We start from the raw sequence: 22,032 nt of genomic DNA, 5'->3' as shown, positions 1-22,032 counted from the left end.
AAGCTCCTTGGGAGCAGGGACCTGTAGATTCTTTATCCTTGCTTGTGGAGCCCTAACCAGCACTATGCGGCACTATACAAACCACTACACTATGGCATCTAAACTTTCACGGGCTAGAATCCACTTCATCCAAGGCAAGGGGTACACAACAAACGCGTGTAGAGCAATCTGAAGCAGGAATTCAAAGGGCAGGCTCATTCCCGAACAACTGCGCATAAGATGGCAGCAGTCCCCCCCTCCCCAAAAATTAAAAAGCGATGGTGCAAAACACACAAGAAGAGATTCGTCGGGCGTCGAAGTAACATATTTCTCTGAGCGTACACAGAGTGCCTTTGCCGACCGATCCTTCCCAGCCTAGTCAAATGACGAAAACTTGAGCGCCGGCAAAGGACGGGTCGCCCGTGGGAGCCGTGAAAGTTGCCAGCGAAAGCTGGGGTCTCCCCGACGGCGCCCCCCTCCGCCCGCCCGCGCCCTCGGGAGGCAGCCCAAGGGGGCTTCGGGCCTCCGCCAAGCTCGGCACGCCGAAGAAGCGGCCGCCTGCGCTCCGAGCCAAGCGTGCCCAGGACGTGCCGCCGCCGAGGCCGCCCTCCGGCTCGCCTCACTCACCATCGCTCTGCGGCTGGCCTCCCCGGCGGCCTCCGCCTGGCTGGCTGGGATCACGGCGCTCCGGCCCAAGCGCGACGACCGAGGGGCCAACGGGGCGCCCGCGCCATACAGCCCGCCGGGACAGGAGTCGTCGTCGCCGCTGCCGCCGCGCCCGGAGAAACTTTGGAGCCGGCGCGGACGCAGCTGGGAGGCGGTGTCTCCCCTCGGGGCTCCTCCCGCGGCGGCCCAGGAGCCGCGCCTCGTTGCCCATGCAAGGCCAAGGCTAAGGCGGCGCCGGCCCGCCCAGCCCCGCGCTCGCCCCGCCCGAGGAGGGACCCGAGCCTACAACGGCCGCAGCGCCGGGCGGCAGCGCCGAAGGAAGGGCCAAGGGGACTGTGTGCGCTTGCAGGGAGGGCCCTTGCTCCCGAGGAAGCCGCGGCAAGCCCTGCCCCCTGCCCTGCGCTCAAGTGCCCCTAGGATCTGGCCCTTCCTGCCTCAGAGGAGCCGAAGGCAAAGAACGACGGATTCTTTGCTTTCCATGCTACCCGCACAACAGTCCTGCAAGGGAGCTCAGGCCGAGGGGTGCTGGCTGCCCGAGTCCCCCCAGTGAGCAGCCCCTTTGAGCAGGGGGTGGGCCTTGACCCCCCAACTCTCCATGATGCCACCAGGCTCGTGGCCGCTCCAGAACCTGCTTGCCGCGTCTCCTCAGCCCAGGGCCAGGGTGCTCAAGGCGGCCAACTCCACAACAGCTGCAAGGGAGGAGAGGTCGAGCAGGAGGGAAGGAATGGCGGTGGGCCTGGGGCCCTCCTGCCCGCCAGAGCCTGGTATCCAGAGGTATGTCATCTCTATGGGCAAAGGAAAGGGCTGGGCACGCAAGGACAGCATCTGGATAAGTGTTGTTGCGCCACGACTGCCAGGGTGCCTGCATTTCCCCAGCGCCTGGTTTCCTTGGAAAGAAGGTCGGCGGAGGCTGTGGTGCCTTTTTGAAACATGGTTTACTCACACGTATACACAAACGGAGCTCAAGGTGGAGGGGTTCACAGCATGAACAGGTCTTGCTCTCCATCGCCCACAGCTTAGGGTTCCTCCAGTCACAGAGCAAGCAAGCCTCCCTGCCCCTTCTCAGCTCCCAGCTTTTCCTCAGACTAACTCTCACACAGCAGCACAAGCCACTTTCTTGTTGGGGAGGCCTCTCTCTTGAAATAATTCTAAATGGCCCCTATTGCCTCTCTGGCACATTCTTACACTTGTTAATGGGGCACTTGACAGAGCCATTCACTCACTTGACAGAGCCATTCACTCACTTGACTGACTCAGCCACTCTATTAGGTTCACAAGGGAAACTAGTCTGACCAGTAGAGCAGGGTTCTTGCTTGCATATCCCAACTCCAGATAGAAGATCACAGGCTTGAAGGGAACCCAAAGAAATTGTCTATCTCAACCCCCAATCCCATAATAGTATATGAAAAAGGTAACCACAGTGACAGCTTCTAAAATACACTTTTCCCCTGTGGTTTAAGAACACAAGAAGAGAGCCCTGCTGAATCAAGCCATCTAAGCCAGCATACTTCTTCCCAGAGTGGCCAATCAGAAACCTCCAGGAAGCCACAATCAGGGCTGGGAGGCAATAGCCCTCACCCACGTTTGCCCCCCTCCCATTGTACTGCCTCTTCACATGAAGGTATTATCTCTCTGTCATGGCAAGTAGCCACTGATAGACCCCTGTTGTATAGCAACCTAAGAAGGGTCCTGTTGGATCAGACCAAAAGCCCATTCAATCCAGCATCTTGATGCCTCCAGGAAGCTCACAAAAAGATAAAGGCAACAGTGTTCCCTTGTTGTTTGTCCCCAGTGTCTGGTATCCAGAGGTAGACTGCCTCTGGACATGGAGGTTCCATCAGCTGTTGTGGCTAAGAACATAACAAGAGCCCTGCTGGTTCAGGGCCATCTAGCGCAGCCTCCTCTTTCCCACAGGGGGCACTTAGATGATGTCTGTGGGAAGCCTTCCCCCCTGGTCAATTTGCCTGATTCTCTTTCGATTTTAACTACCACGATATCTAACCCCCCACCCCCTGCTGAAGCCTAAAAGGGCCACCTGGGTTGGACCTAATCACGGGTAGTTGCCACCTGACCCCATTTGGGCCAGACATGGGTAGGTTTTGACACAATTTCATGAGCAATTTTTTGAAAGGCCAGATTCTTGCCCTTGACGTGTCTACTGTCCAAATGTGAGCAGGTGCCGTTATATGTACTTAAACTTGGTTTGGGTCAGGATTAAGGGGTTGTATCCTTCCCCTTCCCCCCCACAATCACCCTAGACTCATAAATCCTCATCTTATAACCTCCCTCCCTCCCAAGAAAACCTACTTTGAAGTTTGCGTTCAGTTTGTTACCTAATCGGTGGGGCTCTGGACACTTTTCTCTTGTCAGAGCAGGGGGTGGGCATTCCAACATGCCAGTCTGTTAGGGAGAACAGTGGCCTCTAGTGGGCTTGAGCAACAATAGCAGGCAAGCCAAACAGACTCCAAGCAATTGTTCCAACTCCCCCCCTCCAGCTCATGAATGGGGCGGGGGGAGGGGGTGCCATTGTAGAGCACCATGGTCCCACCTCGCTCTCCAGGATACCCAACCAGCAGGGTATTTGCTTCCGATGTTGGGCAACCAGGACAGACCAGGCATCCTATTGACACACACAAACCCCTCTTGAGCTGATGCGGGGGGGGGATTTGTTGTTGAGGATCCCAGGCTTATAGCTCTTGGGGACCTCAGTATTCCTCTTGCCTTGTCAGGGGCAGCTCAGCACTTTGCAGCTGCCATGATAACCATGAAGCTGTCCCAATGTGTCATCAGCCCCATCACATGTTGAGGGTTGCACTTTGAATCTGGAGTATTTGTTATTTAGTGCCTTTTTAAGAGACAGTTCTTGGCTTTTGGCAGAGGTGTTTTATATGCACAGCCTTCAAAGGAGAAGCAGGTGGCCCCTGAGGAGGGGGCCTTTTCAGTGGTGGCCCTCTTTTATTAGAATGCCCTTCCCCAGAGACAATCACCCAGAACCTTTGCTGTTAAGTTTGAGGGGGCCCTTGTGCAAGCCTTTTGTATTAGCCAGATTCAGATGTTGTGAAGAAATTGAGCTGAGTATCTCCAGTGTGCTGATGACACCTTGCCCCAAAGCTCCTCATGGCTGCTCCCAGAGCCTTCATATCGATATTACATAGCACTGGGGATTTAAAAAAAAGTGCCCTGTGGCACCCCATAACTTAACTGCCAGGGGGCCAAAAGCACTCTCCCAACACCACTCTCTGGGCTCCTTCCCATAGGTAGGACTGGAACCACCATAACACGGTGCCTCCATTCCCATTCCACAGAGCCAGCAGGATACCATGATCAGTGGTATCAAAAGCCACAGAAGGATCAAGAAGCAGGAGCAAGACTGTTTTGCTATTGTATTTGCATTTTTAAACGTGTGGTATACATCTTTGGAAACCGGTTGAATTGAAAAGTGGATATCAGTTTTGGTGGTGGTGGTGGTAATCGTAATACAGATTATCTCTTTGGTGGTGCTGAAATCAAGGAGCCTGGCTACACTGCAGACTTAAATTTCCCAGGCAACCAAGAGATTAGTTGTTCTGTGAGGGGGTTAGGGATCCCTATCAAAGAATTGTCAACACTTTCATGCAACATAATCCCCAGGATTCTTTGGGGGAATCCATTGCTATTGAACAGACAGGAATATAAGAAGTGTTCTGAAGTACTGTCTGTGCTGACCAGCAGTGGCTCTCCAGGGATTCAGACAGACGGGAAATTCCCAGCCCATACCTGGAGATGCCAGGCATTAAACCTGGGACCTTCTGCACACAAAGCAGATGCTCTACCACTGAGCTACAGCCTTCCTCTGGCACAGCCTTTCCCAACCAGTGTGCCTCCAGATGTTGTTGTACCACAACTCCCATCAGCCTCAGCCAGCATTGCCAATGGTCAGGAAGATGGGAGTTGTGGTCCAACAACATCTGGAGGCACACTGGTTGGGAAAGGCTGCAAAAACTGGCTTAAATTTGTAGTGTAGTTACATTTCTGTCTCCCCTTAGCTTCCAGCTAAATGTACCCTTTTCGCTCAGATTGAGCAAACTAATTGTGCTGCCTTCTCCCACTTTGCAGGTTGCCCAAAGTGTTTTAGTAAAGGCTACCTTGGGTCACCAGTGCCAATTAGGCCAAGGTTCACCATTTATCTACCAGTCTATAAAACAGTGGGGAGAGAGAGAGAGTTGTTTCACATAACAAAATAGCACTGACAATTAGGTTGCTTCCAGGTGACCTGTTATCGAACATTCATCCTGCTTTGTTTCCATAAAGTTTGATGGGAGGTTGTGTGCATTTGCTGTTTATTAAGTCTTTATTCTGATGTGTTTGCAAGGAAATCACACAACATCATGTCAAACAAATATTACCCCACCAGAGCTTGGAAAAGTTACTTTTTTGACCTACAACTCTCATCAGCCCAACCCAGTGGCCATGTTGGCTGGGGCTGATGGGAGCTGTAGTTAAAAAAAGTAACTTTTCCAAGCTCTGCCCACACCTTTGCAGTGCATGTTCCTGTCACTTTCCTTACTGAAAGGGGGGAGAGTGGGTGTGTGTTCTGCATGAGTGCCAAATCCACTTTAACTGCACACACTGACTATAGAAACACACTCCCTGTTCTGCCAGTCCCAGTGCATCTCCACCTCTCTCTTCTGAAAATGGGAGCACATGACGCTAGTCAAACCCCGCCCCTTTTGACTGTAAAACTGGGTGGGAGCAGCTGGAGTATGTTTTTTTTAAATTCAGATTCAAAGAGATTTTGCAGCTGATCGGCAGATCAACCTCCAAGCATGGCTAATGGAAACACTTTGATCTGGCAACTACTGTAGGGCCCCGCTTTTCGGCAGCCTGCTTTTCAGCAGCCCGCTAATACGGCGGCTTTCAATTAGAGTAAGACCTCACTCATACGGTGCTTGTTCCACTTTTACTGTGTTTTCCAGGCGTCGGGCACGGTTCTATTGAAAGAGTTCCACTTTTCAGTGGGTTTTGCTTTCAGGTGGGGCCCTACTGTAGTGTGTTTACAGCCTGAATTTGCCACTGTGAAATAAAACCCCACTCCCAAAATAGTGACAGTCTGGAAGCAGCCTCCATCAATTCCTTCCCCTCAGTTCAGTGTCCCTCTTTTTTAAGGGTTCCGGAGGAATAGCAAAAACAACGAAGGGCCCAGTAGCATCCTATGTCATATGGCCTTTGCCAGCTACAGCTCTCATCAGCCCCAACTCTAGTGCCTGGCTTCCTGTGCCACCGTGCTCTGTTTCCACGGCAACCCTGGCAAGCTGAGCTCTTAGGATGCCATCTAGACTGCAGTACCAGCCTGCCTGAACTTGCTGTCAGCTGACCCCAGAGGGCCAATCTCTGTCCACTGGATCCTATAAATCCTGGCTTCAGAGGCTGCCCCTCAGCCCTTATATCACATCTTTCCTGTGAAAACCCAGCTAAGCTCTTGACTTGCATTTTTTTTCCTCATTGGGTTTTCTTGAGCCCTGCCTGGCTTTGCCTACGCATCTGCCTCCAACCTCTCTCCTACTTGACCTCGGCCTGGTTTTTAGGGGGAGGGGGACCACAAACATACCTGCTTTTGGCCGACTTGGATGGAGAGCCACTTCCTCCCTGGTCCCAGGACCCAACTGCCTGGAAAGGGCCCTTGCTAAGGCCTGGCAATGGGGCAGAAAACCCAAATGCACTGTCCCCACTAGTTAACGGGAGGCACATCTTGTCAGAAAGTTCTCCTGCGTGTGCTTTTCCATGGAGCTTGTCCGGGAGAAGTTCCCAAGCAATGATGCTTCATGGCTTAAGCCGCACAGCCTCATAGTTTGGAGCTGCCTCTCCTTGCTTTATGAGGCTCTACATGGGGCTCCTTTTGCTCTCTGTGGAAAACAGATGCTTAAGGCAGCCCTGTTTCTTTGCCTCCAAACCAAATGATGTGCCGGGGCAAGGGGTATAAATTAATTTCTGTGAGCAACAGCCTCAAGAAATTTCACTGGAATCTTTTATGTATATAAACTTTATTTTCCTAAAACGGAGCATTGTATGCCCACAGGAAATCTGCGGTGCACATTGGACAGGATGTAGGGTTGAGCTATGGGAAGCCAAAGGACTCTTGTTTTTGCCTGGAGTAGAATCCATCACAGCTAGCAATTTTGCTCTTGAAAAAGAAAACGTCCTTCCCCCTGCTGATCTTCTGAGAGATGCTGACCTCGCCAGGAAATAATTGTGGGGTTAAGCGTCTTCAAAGAGGGTTTGTCTTGTTTGCGCTGAATATTTTGTTCCCTATAAATAAGTTCCTTTTCTCTTTCTCTCTCCTTCTCTTGAGGGGGGCCTTGCTTCGTGGAGGTTGAGATGCACGTTGCTATGGCGACAGCGTCCTGGCAACAACTCCCAGCTGCTGCTTGCCTCCTTCATCTATGAGGCCAAGGCCCAGCAAAGAAGAGGCGAGGGGGGTTGCTTGTCAATGCAGCGGCAGAAAAGGAGCAAGGGAGGGGCATCGGGACGTCCCAGCTGCATCCATGCAAGCCTTTAGGTGTAGCTGCTGATCAGAGAAATACCTACACAGCTAAACGCAAAGAGGGCATGCTGTAGAAGAAGATTCAGGGCACTCCTGCCCTGCCCTAGCCAGACCCAGGTAAGCAGGATTCCGTCTAAGTTGCATTTCAACGTGACAAGCCTTGTGGTGTTGCATTTGGTTCATTTCTGTCACCACCTCCCTATTTCCAACCTCCTCCTTATTTTCAGGTGAGTTGGCACTGAGTCTGCACGGCTCACACATGAGGGTGGGGAAACAGAGTGGGGGTGGGGAATGGGGGAAGCCTTTGCCGCTGAGAGGAGACACGGCATGCCACCTGGCTTCATAGCGCCATGTTCCCGACGACTTTGGGTTTTCCGAACACAGGAGGTTGAGGCATCGGAAACAAAACCATGCTGAATGCTGTTGCTGGGGCCCTGGATGCAGCTGTGGCATGTTGTGTTGTAAGTTCAGTAGGCTGTTGTTCACCCTGGAGGGGGTGGGCTGGGAGCCTCCCTTTGGAATTGGCCTTTGTGCATTGGTGACTGCCCCTAAAAGTAGAGGGAGAGGGAATTAAGAAATATTCTTTCCAAGATCCAAAATGAACTGGCATCCAAGAGGGAATATGCCAGTGGGTGACTTTAAAAAAACAAGGCAACAGCCGGGAGATGTGTGTATTGTGATGGTTGGTGATGGGGGGCTTTTTTGACAAGCGGTTTTTAATGCGGCTTCTTTCTTTCTTTGTGGATGTTTGTTGTTGCGTTATTTATGATTGGCTGATGTACAAACATACAAAGATCCCTTTTTTCAGGCTGGGATGACGTAGACTAAGACTTATTTTGTACCTGAGATGGGAAATCCAAATAGCACTTCTCCTTCTCCAATTAATAACGGGGCACAATCCACCGGGAAGCTCTCCTGTGCAAGTTTCCTTGAAATGAATGAGGGTGGTGCAAGCATACTCTTGTGTTCACCTCTCATTCATTTCAAAGAGGCTTGCGCAGGACAATGTCCTGGTGAATTGTGCCCCACAACTCAGTCTGCTTCCCATTCATTGCCCTTAGTGATACCTGGACCCCCACTCCTTACCCCTTGAGACAGGCTGCACGCAGTCAAGGTAAGAGGTAGACCTCTCACTTACTTGATATTAGTCTTACAGTGGGGAGAGATTTCTGCAGTGTCTGAGGGGGGTGAGGGTGGGATCCTCTACTTAATTGTTGCTCTCCAATATTTGAGAATATTGAATGTTTGTTTGTGTAATGTTGTCCCAAGTTCACCTTCCCAACAGTGGTGGATCAGTCATTGATTGCTAGTTCAGTGGCTGGCCTTCCCAAAACAGAGGGTTGCAAACTTTGTCTTTTCATAAAAACATCAGAAGAGCCTGCTGGATCAGGCCAGTGGCCCATCTAGTCCAGCATCCTGTTCTCATAGTGGCCAACACCTGATGTCCATTATAAGAAGCCATCTAGCAGGACCTGAGTGCACTCTCCTCAGTTGTGATTCCCAGCATCTGGTATTCAGAGGAGTATGGGCTCTGACAATGCAGGGAGAACTTAGGCAACCCAGGTGCCTACCACTCCATCAGCCAGGAGCAGAGTTCCCCACTTACTTGATTTTTCGGCAATAGGTACCCTCTTTCATTCCTTCCCCCTCTTTAAGATGAGGCTCAGATCACTCTGGGGGTTTCCTGCTAGGCCATATTTAATGGGTGCCCAACATCCTGCACCATTGCCTTGTCCAACCAGCTGCTTGTCCATCCATCCATCTGTAGAGTGGCCATCTTCTCAACTCCCAGCTCCTGCTGGGAGGAAGGCAGGATAGAAATCAAATAATAAATAAATAAATAAAAACTTTTCCCTTTATGGCTTTCTGGGCAACTTATTTATTAATCATTTATTAAAATATTTATATCCTGCCTTTTGGTTCCACAGCTGAACCCCAGGTGGCTTGCAAAACTTAGAGGAAATGGTAACCATTGTCATATTTGTGGCCTGCAACTCATTTAAAAAAAGTTAATAAATCATATGGGTTTTAGTCAGTGATTCAGTCTACCAAATAAATTTTCATATGGCTATAATCAATATTTCTAAAGCAAGGAGCATTCTTTCTTTTTTGAGATAACGCATCTGTGATGTGTCATAACAGGGTTCATCTTCAAAGAGGCATCCCATCCTGTGTGTGAGAAAAGGGTGGAGGGTGCCTTTTAAGATGGTGATCGTCCATTTTTAAAAGTCCTTGTCTTAAAATTAAATGGAGGTATTCAGTGCTGGTCCTACTCAGAGTAGGCCCATTGAAGCTAATAGACACGTCTAACTTAGGTTTTACTCTGAGTAGGACCAGCATTGAATACCACCCAATTTTTTAAAAAAGTGCTTCCCATTTAATCTGGCACACATTAAAAGATTTTTTAATTGATTTAGTAATCCCACAGGTGGGCAAGATGTGGCCCCAGGAAGCCTAATTTAATAGGCCTTCAGCCTAATTTCAATTTAGACTTCTGGCAAGGGTGATCTGTCCCTCCCACAGAAGTCTGCTGGGTGGAGAGGAAAAGGGGTAGAGGAAGGGAGAAATAAGGGAATATCTGAGAGAGAGAGAGAGAGAGAGAGAGCGAGCAGGCCCCTCCCACTGCTGTCTTCAGTCCCGCCCACAGTCAGCATGTGGCCGCTGACCATTGTTTTACACAGACACACACACGGGGAATGCAGCCCTCACAGAAAAAGAATTGGTCCATTAAAAGCACAGAGGCATTAAACCAGGGTGGGGAAACTGTTGGGCCCCCTGGCTGCTGCTGGGCCCAGCTCCTCTCATCATCATCATCACCCGTGACCGTTGGGGCCGGCTGGTTCGAGCTGATAGGAGTTGGGAGACCAGCAACAGCTGGAGGACCCCAGCCCCCCCCCACTCCTGCTGTGTCAAAACAGCAATCAGCCTGCGAGTCATAAATTATGAAACCAATTCGTGGAGAGGGTGTCCAAAGACAAATGCCATTTCTCTGTTTATTTCCTTTGTTTCTCTGGGTGATGCTCATCAAACTAAAAAGCAACAAAAGCGTAAAATGCAATTGTAAAAAGCAGCATTGAGACAAAAATAGAAAAGATCTCCATGGTCATTTTCAGAGAATAGCACTGGGTGTCTTTCGCCCCCTGGCAGTTGTGCTGTGGGGTGCTGCAGGGTACCATCTTGTCCCCCATGCTGCTTATAATAAATAATAATAATAATAAATAATAAATGCTGCTTAACATCTATATGAAGCCCTTGGGAGCAGTCATCAGCAGGTTTGGGGTGAGCAAATACGTGTCAGCAGTACGCTGACGATACCCAGCTCTATTTCTCTGAATCAGGAGAGGCTTTGCAAGCCCTGGACCGCTGCCTGGACTCGGTGGTGGGCTGGATGAGGGCCAATAAACTGGGTCTGAATCCTAGCAGGACGGGAGGCGCTGTGGGTGGTGGTTCCTGAGTTCAAATAATTAGTCAGTTGCCTGCTTTGAATGGGGTCGTTACACCCTCTGAAAGAGCAGGTCCATAGTCTGGGGGTGCTCCTGGATCCATCTTTGTCGCTAGAGGCCCAGGTGACCTCCATGGCTAGGAGTGCCTTTTACCAGCTTCGGCTGATAAGACAGCTGCAGCCGTTTCTGGACAGGGATAGCCTGACCACTGTTGTTCATGCACTGGTAACCTCCAGGCTGGATTACTGTAATGAGCTCAATGTGGGGCTGCCCTTGAGGTTGGTCTGGAAGCTGCAGCTGGTGCAAAATGCAGCTGCGAGGCTGCTCACTGGGGCAGGGTATCACCAACATGTCACCCAGCTGCTGAAAGAATTGCACTGGCTGCCCATTTGCTACCGGGTCAAGTTCAAGGTTCTAGTTTTGGTGTACAAAGCCCTATACAGCTTGGGATCAGGATACCTGAAAGACCGTCTTATCTCTTATGTACCCAGTGGATCACTGCGCTCTGCAGGTGAGGGCCTCCTGCAGATACCATCTTATCAGGAGGTCCGTTCTGCACAACATAGGAAATGGACCTTTAGTGTGGTGGCACCTACCCCATGGAATTCCCTCCCCTTAAATATTAGACAAGCACCATCTCTGTTAACTTTTTGGCGCCTATTGAAGACCTTCCTCTTTCAACAAGCCTTTTAAGTTGAGACCTTGTCCCAGTCTGTATTGGAATTGCTTTTTAATATGTTGTTTAAACCTGTTTTTTTTAAAATATATGTTTTTAACCTTTTTCTTTTTTAAAGATGACTTGAAAGCTTTTTAAAAATGTTTTTAAAGATGTTTTGTTTTAATGTATTTTAAAGTCTGTTTTTATGATTTTTAAAGTGTTTTTAGTGCTTTTGTTTGCTGCCCTGGGCTCCTGCTGGGAGGAAGGGCGGGATATAAATCAAATAATAAATAAATAAATAAAAACTGAGGAAAGCCAACCTATACCAGCAGCTTATAACTGGTGCCAAAAGATGATTGGCAGCCTTCATCAATCTGGTACCTTCCAGATGTTTTTGTAGTCTGAAAAATCTGGAGAACACCAGGTTAATGTAAACCGGTACAGAGAGGTGGGCATCTATTACATGATGGGTTACAGTATGCACCTCTCTGCTGTTTCCTGTATGTCTAACTCTCCTAAAGGCATAAGAGGAAACCATGCAGGATTTTTCCAGTCAGTTGGCAACCAGTGTGAGCAAAGTGGTTAGAGCCAGTGTGGCAAATTGATTAGATTGTCAGAGTGGGACCTGGGAGAGCTAGGTTCAAATCCCCATTTGGCCATGAGGCTCCCTGGGTGACCTTTGGCCAGTCACAGCCTCTCAGTCTACCTCACATGGTTGTTGTGAGAATAAAATGGAGAGGGGGAGAAACATGTACACGACCTTGAGCTCCTTGGAGGAAATGTGGGCTATAACTGCAATAATACAATAAAATAAATAAAGCCTTAGTGGAAAGGGCTGCCAACTTTTCAACCAGATGCTTGAGCATTGATTGCAAGGTGGGTGGGCGTTGTTTATCTCCCATGTTGTGAAAAGCTTAACCTAATAATGTGAATGCACACCCAGTGATGGATAAGAAGCCAGACTCTGGTCCATTGGCAACCTGGCTAATGTGCATACGTGTGTGTTTGCGCAGACGCGCATGCAAAATTGTGATGAAAAGGAAGGAACAGAGGGGCGAGGGGGAAAGGCCTTCCAGAGTGTGACATACTTTATGATGTGCTCTGTAGCTAGAAGAGTCCATCAGTCATGGGGCAAGAGGGGATGTCATAGGAGGTTTCCTTTTGTCTTTCTGCCATCTCAGAAATTCTGCTTGGAGGACAAAGGGTTTTTGCATTTTAACCCGCATCCTCAAAACCAACCCTTAGGGTAGAAATGCACTCCCTCTTCTGCCGGTTCCAGTGCATCTCCACCTGAAAACGGGGGCACATGACCCTAGTCAAACCCCACCCCTTTTTACTGTAAAACCGGGTGGGAGCAGTTTGGGTAGTTTTTTTAAAATTCAGCTTCAAAGAGATTTCACAAGACGAGTGTGCTTCTACAGTCAGTGCAGGCAATTAATGTGGATTTGGCACTCTTGCACAACACCCACCCACTCCCCCCCCTTTCGGTAAGGAAAGTGACAGGCAAATGCATTGCAAAGGTGTGGGGTAATACTTTACATTACCTTGTGTGACCTCCTTGCAAACAAATCAGAATATAGACTTAATAAACAGTGAAATCACACAACCTCCCATCAAACTTTATGGAAACAAAGCCGGATGAGTGCTCAGTAAACAGATCACCTGGAAGCAACCTGACTCTGCAGAGGCAGCTCAGCAAGCCCTATGCTTTGCAGTATGAAACTATTCCCACTCTTCCCCCCCCATAATTGTACAGACTGGGAGATAAATGGTGAACCTTGGCTTAATGGCCACTAGTGTCCCAACAGGACAGCCTTTACTGAAACACTATTGTGTTTCTTTCTCCTCTCTGCCTGGTAAGCTAGGAGAGTCGTAGCGTGAAGCCCACTGCCTCTTCTTCTCTGCTCCTTCCACCCTCTGATGCTGGGCCTGCTGTCTCTTATCTGCCCAACCTCTGAGGTTTTTCCTCAGCGCCCCCTTTCCTGCTGATAGGCCCTCCTGCCTGTCAGTCCCCTGGGAAGTTTTCCCCCTATCCTCCAAAAGACCTCTCATTCATCTCTCACAAGTAGCACTGTCTGTCAACAGTCTATTGCTGATATCTCTACCCTGAGCAGCTAAACTATTCCGTGGCATCCCAGTATCTCAGCTTGTGGGGTGGGGGCTGACAGGCAACATGCAGTTTCATCTGATTTAATCTGATAAGTTGTTCCTATAGACACAGGAGTAGCCTTATTTTTAAAAGCTCTTGCCAAGAGAGGTGGTATCTTTTGAGTGGAGGACACAGATCATTTCCAAAGTTGCGTATGTACCCTCTCTGTTTTCTAAGCAATGCTTGGGAAACATGGCCTTGCTTCATGGACACACAGTACCTTGTGATGTTTTGCAGGATATTTCTTGTGGAGTTTTCCCCTCTCTGTCTCTCAGTCTCCAAAGCTGACACTTCCATCGAAATAAACCCTCTGTCCCCTTTCCATCTGCCCACCCTATTGCATCATGTTCAGTCAGCAATCCCAAAGCAGTCTTGATAGCAGACCCTGCCAGGTTTCAGTGGGTGTTTGGCATTTGCTTTGAGGCTGATCTCATGTTCCCTGAAAACAACCCTCCTCCTGAGGGACTCCCATTCCGTCACGTGGATTGCTTACTAATCTTTGTGAATCCCCTTCAGAAAGCAAAGCAGTGGCATCTGGTTTAATTTTATATTGCAGGTTGTTGTGTTGAATGAAATGAACCTTTGTAGTAGTAACAACAACAATTTCCATAGCACTGCCTCCATGCTTTACAATGAACAGACGTGAAAGGTCCCTGCCCCAAGAGGCTTGCAATCTAAAACAGCCACAGGGAAACAACATCTGAGGTATGGTGTCAATTAGAGATTCCCATGCACTAGAGAGGCCCCTTCCCGTGGGGCTACTGCAGGGGTGGACAATCTTTTTTCTGTCATATATTCCCTCAGGGGTAATCGGGGGGGGGCACTTGCTGTCAGTGGATGGGGCTGAAGTCCATGGTAGGCAGGGCCAGAGCAAAGAGTGTCTGGAACTCCCCGCTTCTCTCTCTCCCCCCACCCAGCAGGCTGCTAGGGGAAAAGCCAGATGTCCAGACTGGCCACTTGCAGAGGGCCTCCTCCCCCTTCCATAGCTCCATCAGTCCCCCTCCTCCCATTTTTTTTCATTTCCCACCCATTCACAAGAAATGTGTGGCCCCCATGTGGCCCCAGCGGGCTCATATCCGGGAGTGGGCAGCCTCTGGCTGATCAGGGGAGAGAAGGGGGGAAAGGGGGGAAGCCAAAATGCTTGAAAAAATGTTTATTATAACAAAAGCCCAACGCGTTTCGGCCACTCAGTAATTTGGCCTTCGTCAGGGGATGAACTGGTCTAAAATATTCTTGCTAGAAAAAAATGTTTTTCAAGCATTTTGGGTTCCCTCCCCCTTTTATTCCTTTTGCTTTTGGATGCTTGCCTCAGGAGAGAGAAGGACCTGGATGTTTTCCAAAGAGGTATTTGGGCCAAATGGCCAGAATGAATCTTAGGATGGAGACGTCAAGTCCAGAAAGGCAGGCCAAGCCTCAGAGACGCATATGTTCAGAGTCATGTTCAACAGGCCTAGATTCAGCCTATGGGCCTGGGCCAGTTTTCCTTTTATTTTTTTAAACATTTTTAATCACCTGGGGCTGTCGAGCAATACTGGAGCTATCCTCTTTCTCCACTCCAATGCCTCTGGGGGCCCCAACACCATCGTGTACGTTGGGGGCCCCAGAGGCACTGAGGAGAAGATAGTGGTGGCCGCCCCGTGCCCAGCCCAGCCAGCCATGGAGTGGCAGTGGGTGATGATGTCATCAAGGGAGGGGGGATGCAGGCATTGGTGGCTTCCCCTCTATTGCTGGCCTGGCTGGGCCCAGTCCTGTCGCTGCCCATTTCTCCCTTTTCTTCAATGCCTCTGGGCCTCCTCTAAAAACAAAGGCGGTATGCTGCTTGCTTCTGAAATAATGACTATCACCCATGTGTAGATTTTAAAAAATAGATGAATCATGCTCATATGATTAATTCACTAAGATTCCTTCCATCTCGTGACAACCCTGAAACATATTGATAAAAAAAAGTAAGAGACGAACTCCGCCAAAACATCTACACAAAACACTTCCCAATAGCAACTTACCACTGAGCCTCTGTAAGTCAGCAGGAGCAAGGGAGGCCTGCAGTGCGTCTGCAAATGCCTGGGCGCAGAGTCTGGAGCATGCCCCGTTGATGGGGCTCCATAATTTGGGGGGGGAGACGCTGAGAGCCTTGCATTCATATTGTTGTGCGCCTCCCCAATCTCCAAGCTGGTGAGATTTCCAGGGTCCCTGCGCTCATCCAGGGTTTGGTTTCCTTTCGGAAGAAGGTCAGCAGAGACTGTGGTGTCTTTATGAAATATGGTTTATTTATTTACACACATTCCAACCTGAGCTTAAGATGGAGGGGGTTCAAGGCATCAGCAGTCCAATATCCTGCTTTTCCATCTGGGTTGCAGGAGGCACCCCAAATGCCATGGTGCAGAGAGCCAGTCTCTCTGCCTGCCTTCAGTCACCAGCCTTTCTCTAGACCAGCCTTGCCCAACCAGTGTGCCTCCAGATGTTGTTGGACCACAACTCCCATCTTCCTGACCATTGGCAATGCTGGCTGAGGCTGATGGGATTTGTGGTACAACAACATCTGGAGGCACACTGGTTGGGAAAGGCTGCTCTAGACCATTCCCTACACACACACTCCAAGCACAAACTTCTGCTAGCTGCCAGGAGGGAGGGGGGAGGCTCTCCTGAAGAGTTTCAATGACAAAAGGATCTTCCTGGCCCATTCACTAGTTGTTGGGCAACTGATAGACCCATTATCCTACCTGGCCACTCTATTGTCTTAACAAAAGAGACTCATCTGACCAGCAGAGCGAGTTCCTCATTCCAAGGCACAGGATTCCAAATCAGAGGCTGGAAAGGGGATCCACAGGGATCATCCATTCCAACCCCCATGCTCATAACAATATTTTGTTTTAAACGTATTTATATACAGCCCTCTCGCAAAACATCAGGTACAACAACATAAAAACATTTGAAAACTTTACAAAAGAATGCACACGTTCTTGCCGAATAGACAGGCCACACTGAGCCCTAGCTCTGTTTTTAAATGGAATAGGTAAAAGAAGCCAATGGCTGTTGCTCAGTGGGGTCTGATTTCAGTTCAGCCCTAGCATCTCCGGATAGGGCTGGGAGAAACCCCCACCTGAAATGCCTGTCAGGACTCAGGAAAGAGAGCCAATGTTGAGCCTCAGTGCCACATACCTGCCTATATGCTCATCAGAGTGGCATGGACTGACAAATCCTCGTTTGGTAGGGTTGCCATATCCCAGTCCCACAAATCCGGGCAGGCTAGTTTGCATATTGTGCATATTATTTGCATATTGTTTGCATATTAATATTTGAATTGTCCAGTTGTTTTCTTTTTGTGCCTAGGAATTACCACCAAAAACTGGGGAAAGATGTGAGAAATCTTTTTTTAAAAAAACTTAACATTTTCAGCCTTAAATGCCTAGACTCTAGTTTCCAACACTAGGGAATATTTATAGATTGATTAAGAGGATTTATATCCTGCCCTTCTGGTGTTAAAAACAGAGCTCAGGACAGCTTACAAATATAATAAAAACAATAAAAATACACAATCAATATAAAAACATAATAAAAACACAAAATAGCAACAAACATAAAGTCAGGGCAGCAGTATGGTTAACCATTACATATACGATATATTTCAGAGATGTGGTGGGTGGAGAAAAAGAAGAAGCCAAAATGTTAGGAAAAGGAGTCTTTCACACCACATGCTCAGTTGTAAATACTGTTGCAGCAAGTTTTACAAGTTCCTCCAGTATTCCACTGGTGCAGGCACTCAGACATTCAAAGTATCTGTATGTTTCTTAGGTTTTATAAAAGCAGAGCTTTGCTTAACTCAAAATTTCTTCTCCCTTTGATCAACCACATCTACAGAGTTTCCACCTCCATACTCAAAATGAAACTGGGCCTGGAAGTGTGCAACAACCCCACACATACCTTGCTAATTAGATTACCAATGCCAGGATGTCTGTCTTATCGACTACTCTCGTGTCCGTCCGTTCCCCCGGCATCATGAAAGACCCAGTCCTGGGCTCAGAAAGAAAATAAATATCTGGTCCTCTTCAAAGTACTCATAAGCCTCTTGTTTTAATTAAAATAATAATTATACATTCTTGCTCTTATCACTAATGGGAGTTAATTATCTTGCATATGCTGCTCTTGCTTCTATGGCTGTAACACAGTGAGGTTAAAGATAAGTGAAATGCAAATAGGAAAAAAACAACACAAAAGGCAGTATCACTTTCCTAAATGTAATACCATACCAACCACGACAAGATTCCTATGAGTAAAGCAGAAAACTCAGCATCCCACAACCAGTCAGGATTCATAACCAAAAACCCAAACTAAAAAATCCTAGCAGCCAGTCAGCCAAGGTCACAGAAATCCCATGCAGCACAACCTGACCTGGGGACTGCAGTTAATGCAGAATGCTGCAGCACAATTGCTGACATGAGTGAGATCCTATCAGCACGTAATACCTCTGCTCTGAAATCTGCATTGGTTGCTGATACGCTAACAGGCCAAGTTCAAGCTGTGCTTTCCATGTTATGGGTGCCACATAGTACTTGTTCTGTTCTTGTAAGAAATCAGTCCTGTAAAATGGCAGCACCTACGCTTTGGAACTCCTTGCCTATTGACATTAGGCAGACGCCTCTTTTCAGCACCTGCTAAAATCAGTTTTCTTGAGGAAGCCTCCAGGCGTACAGAAGCTATTGTGTTTTTAAATCTGTTTTAACTCGTTGGTTTTATTATTTTGAATGTTTTTAAGTATATGTCCTTAACGTTTTTGCCAATAATTTTATTGTTTTAATTCTTTCTGTAAACCGCTTTGAGATTTTTTACAATAAAGCGGTATATAAATGTTGTAAATAAAAATACATAAATAAATGTTGGTGTGGCCCTTGAGTCTCTTCCCACTTTTAGGAGCCAAGGAATCTGCCTTATACTGATTCAGGCCATTTCCTACCATGATTTCTTAAATGCAACACCATACCAACCACAACAAGATTCCTATGAGTAAGGCAGAAAACTAAGCATCTCACAACCAGTCAGGATTCCTAACCAAAAACCAAAAATATGATGAATGAAGAAATATTTATGTAAGCATGACAATCAAATATATTTATTATTTACACAAACTGTAAAGATATTTATAGTGCAATCCTAAGTTTATTTATTCAGAACCAAGTCCCAGTGTATTCAGTGGGGCTTACTCAAACAGGGACAGAACTGCAACCTCAAGTGATAAGCAACTTCATTCACACAACCCAAAATTCCGAATTATGCCACTTCACGCTGTTTTGCAGCTGTTTATACTTGTTTTTATTGTTATTGGATTTTAAATGGCTTTATTTCTTGTTGTGAGCTGCCTTGGTTTCCAACCCTACCTCACAGGGTTGTTGGAAATACCACACACACACACACACACACACACACACACACACACAGCAGATGTATAAATACATACAGCCCATATAATAGTTTATTGTCAAACCAGTTGGTCATTGCAGAAAAATCAGTATTAATTTTAAAAAAATCAGTATTAGTTTCCTACAGAATAAAAACTCTAATATCTAAGTAAGCCCTGCCTACTTGCTTTAAAATAGGACTGGAGGGGGGGCACAGAAAGAGAACAAACACAATTCTTTTGTACATTCACTCCAAAGTCCCATTGATTTTCAGCACATTCATAATCATGTCTACTTAAAAGTAAATCCTATTGAATTCAATGGGATTTACTCTGGACATATGGGATTAGCAATGCTTTTACCCCCACAAAAGCAAGTATTGGGAAGGTTTTCAAAACACTGCCCAGGATCTGACTCCTACACACAAGAGGGGAAAAAACAGAAATGTATATACTTACCCAATTTATGAGATTTTCAGATAAACAGTAGGGGAAACCACCATTTTCTGGCATTGCAATGAGGTTTTCTAGACACTGCCACAGGTCAACTAAACACTTCACTGATTGGCTGCAATCCTGAACGGGCGGGGTTAAAGCTACAAAGTGCTATACAGTAGTTTAAAAAAAGATTTAACAGTTGGGGGACGGCTGACGTTTTTATGTATATCTTGAGAACTGGATCACCTAGAAACTTAATTTTTTTTAAAAAATAAAGCTGAGAATCCGAGCCACCTAATGGGCTAAACGGGCGCTGGGTGGCATGCAAAGAATCCTTGTAAAACCTGTCTAACCGGGCAATATGGCAACCCTATCCTTTGGCTCTCTGCATACAGGTAAACTTTACCTGAGTGTCCAATGTGGTGGGAACTGGGTACTGCTGGGTTCCTCAGAGTGTGAGGCCAAGACTTTTTAGCATCCATGCATTGTCTCCACCCTTGCTTCTGCCAAACCAACTTTGCAGATAGCACTCTCAGTTCCTGAGCCACTCCTTTCTCCACAGAAAAGCTTGTATGGCACCTTGGCTGTATGAAATCCAAAAGTGCCTTCCAATGGCAGCATTGCTGGCCAGAGGTGGTGGTTTGGCTGCAATGGGATGCATGAAGCTGCTTCTGTGCCAACTATGAACAGGTGAATAATTCAACTGCTTCAGTCGTGTTATCTTGCTGTTTCCCCAACAGGCATAAATTCTTGGAAAGAGAGAATGGCACAGCGCAGCCCAGTCTTCTTGACTCTTGGCCCGACTGAAAGGTATCTTGAGGCACGTGAGGAAACTGGCTTTGATGGGGCGTGGGGGGTGTTATTTCAAATATTTTTGAACCTGCCTTCCCCAACCTGGTGCCCTCCAGATGCTGTTGGACTCCAACTTCCATCATCCTTGTCCATTGACATGGGAAATTGTTGTTATGGATAGAGAAGGAAGCAGCAGCAACACTTGCAAGTCAGACTAAGGAACCACACAGGCAAGGCTAGAGTTTGGCTGTTGCCAAAGCAAAGATCTGGGCCTGACCCAGAACTAGAATAATAGAACAGTAGAGTTGGCCTATAAGGCTGTTGAATCCAACCCCCTGCTCAATATAGGAATCAAAGCAGGCTAGATCACCAGTCCAGATCAGGGAGAAGTGTGTGAAGTCATCTTGGCTCTTGGGAGAACAGTCCTGCTACTCTTGCGACTCACAATAACAATGATGCACAAACCAGTGCCCATCCTGGCTGATTCTGCTGCACAATAAACAGTGAGACTTGAGCAGTGTGATGTAATGGCTAGAGTGCTGGACTAGAAATAGAGAGAGCCGCTCCATCTGTGAGGTTCACTGGGCTGATTAGTGTCTCTCAGACTGATCTAGAGTCATAGGGTCATTGTGGGGATAAAACAGAGGAAGGCGATGCACTGACCTTCTTGAAGGAAGGGTAGGATAAAATAATGTAAAAATAAATTGGGTGTCAGGTGAGCACTTGATCCTTAAAATGAACATCTCCATCTCTCCGTCGCTTCCTTCCTTCAGACGCATCAGGAACATTCCACTCCACAGCCAAGCTCTGACGGCCGTTCCTCTTGGGTCAGCAAGACTCGTGGACCAGCTGGAAGACAGGATTCTCAGCCATGAGAAGACGACGGCTGCCCTTGTGGAACACGCTTTTCGCATCAAGGAGGACATCGTCTGCACGCTGCACAGGATGCAAAACAAGGGTGGTGGGGACCGGCTAGCCAGGCAGCTCTTGGAGGAACACATCCGCAACATCACCGCCATCGTGAGGCAGCTGAACCGGGACATTGAGGTTGGTCGAGATTCTCTGGCAGTATGCTGCCCAGTGTTCACATGTTTAAATTTTAAAAGAGTGTGGTTGTTGATACTTAAGAATCTACACCCTTGTTTCTGGGTTTTTTTTATTATTATTACTTTGTCTTTTAGTCAAGGGGAAAGAAATGTTGGCAATAAATGATAGTTGATTGATTGTACAGTGCCATCAGTGTGCCTGGTGCTTTAGAGTGTACAAGAGGGCAGATCCCTCTTGCCAAAGAGCTTACAGCCTCACATTCAGCGCAGAGGCAACCACTGAAGATGTGCACAGAAGTGGAGGCCACCGTAAACAGCGTAAACAATATGCCATTGTGTCACTTGCATGCGCTTAGGCTTTGCTGCAGGAAGAACTGGGACAAATTCTGTTTGAGTGCAGATGAGCACCACGCACATAAGATCACACATTTACACTCCGTGTTAATTAGTCTGGGATAATTAACATCTCCACTAAGGTACATTGTGCTCTACTTTAATTTTTTTAAATTAATTAAAATATCTGAGATGCATAATTACCACCCTCCTGGTTTTTCACCCAAAATCGCTAAACCCTGGAGTAAGAAATTGAAATAACAGCAACAACAATCCCAAATGGCTGTGGTGTGTGTGTGAATAACACAATCATATTGGTGGGGTTGAGTGTGTGGTTCTTTCACAACCTGGTTGGTGGGGTTGATTGTGTTGTCTTTCTCCATGTGTTGCCAATAGGTATACATCTTCCCCACATAAGAAGAGTCCTGTTTGGCCATACTAGAGGTCTCTTTAGCCCAGCATCTTGCTTTCCACAGTGGCCACTCATATGCCTCTGGGTAGCCCACAAGCTGAACATGAAGGCAACATTATTTGCCCGCCCCCAGCATCCGATATTTAGCAGCAGATTGCTTCTGAGCATGGAGGTTCCATTTAGCTATCATGATTAAAACGGCCA

General features: G+C 47.6%; 2 protein-coding genes and 1 non-coding gene across 6 annotated transcripts in view; 1 reads left to right on the top strand and 2 right to left on the bottom strand.

Moving 5' to 3' along the window:
- Nucleotides 1-929, bottom strand: part of MYO1E (myosin IE) — a 128,584-nt gene extending 127,655 nt beyond the window's left edge. For 3 of the 4 annotated variants that reach the window (XM_061596019.1, XM_061596021.1, XM_061596022.1), the window contains exon 1: nt 607-929. In XM_061596019.1, the coding sequence (XP_061452003.1) occupies nt 607-609 (3 nt within the window). In that variant the 5' untranslated portion in view covers nt 610-929. The remainder of the gene's footprint in view (nt 1-606) is intronic. The other variant, XM_061596020.1, reaches the window with a different exon arrangement.
- Nucleotides 862-22,032, top strand: part of FAM81A (family with sequence similarity 81 member A) — a 49,652-nt gene continuing 28,481 nt past the window's right edge. The window contains exons 1-4 of the mRNA XM_061596023.1: nt 862-1,419; nt 6,974-7,282; nt 19,986-20,055; nt 20,811-21,084. Coding sequence (XP_061452007.1) covers nt 20,009-20,055; nt 20,811-21,084 — 321 coding nt within the window. The 5' untranslated portion in view covers nt 862-1,419; nt 6,974-7,282; nt 19,986-20,008. The remainder of the gene's footprint in view (nt 1,420-6,973; nt 7,283-19,985; nt 20,056-20,810; nt 21,085-22,032) is intronic.
- On the bottom strand, nt 4,403-4,476 carry TRNAT-UGU (transfer RNA threonine (anticodon UGU)). The gene has a single exon. It is a non-coding gene; the product is annotated as a tRNA-Thr (tRNA).

This window comes from Rhineura floridana, chromosome 14 (assembly GCF_030035675.1).
Source record: "Rhineura floridana isolate rRhiFlo1 chromosome 14, rRhiFlo1.hap2, whole genome shotgun sequence".
Classification (NCBI taxonomy): Eukaryota; Metazoa; Chordata; class Lepidosauria; order Squamata; family Rhineuridae; genus Rhineura; species Rhineura floridana.
The sequence above is the reverse complement of the archived record's forward strand: the minus strand, read 5'-3'. Positions and strand labels throughout refer to the sequence as shown.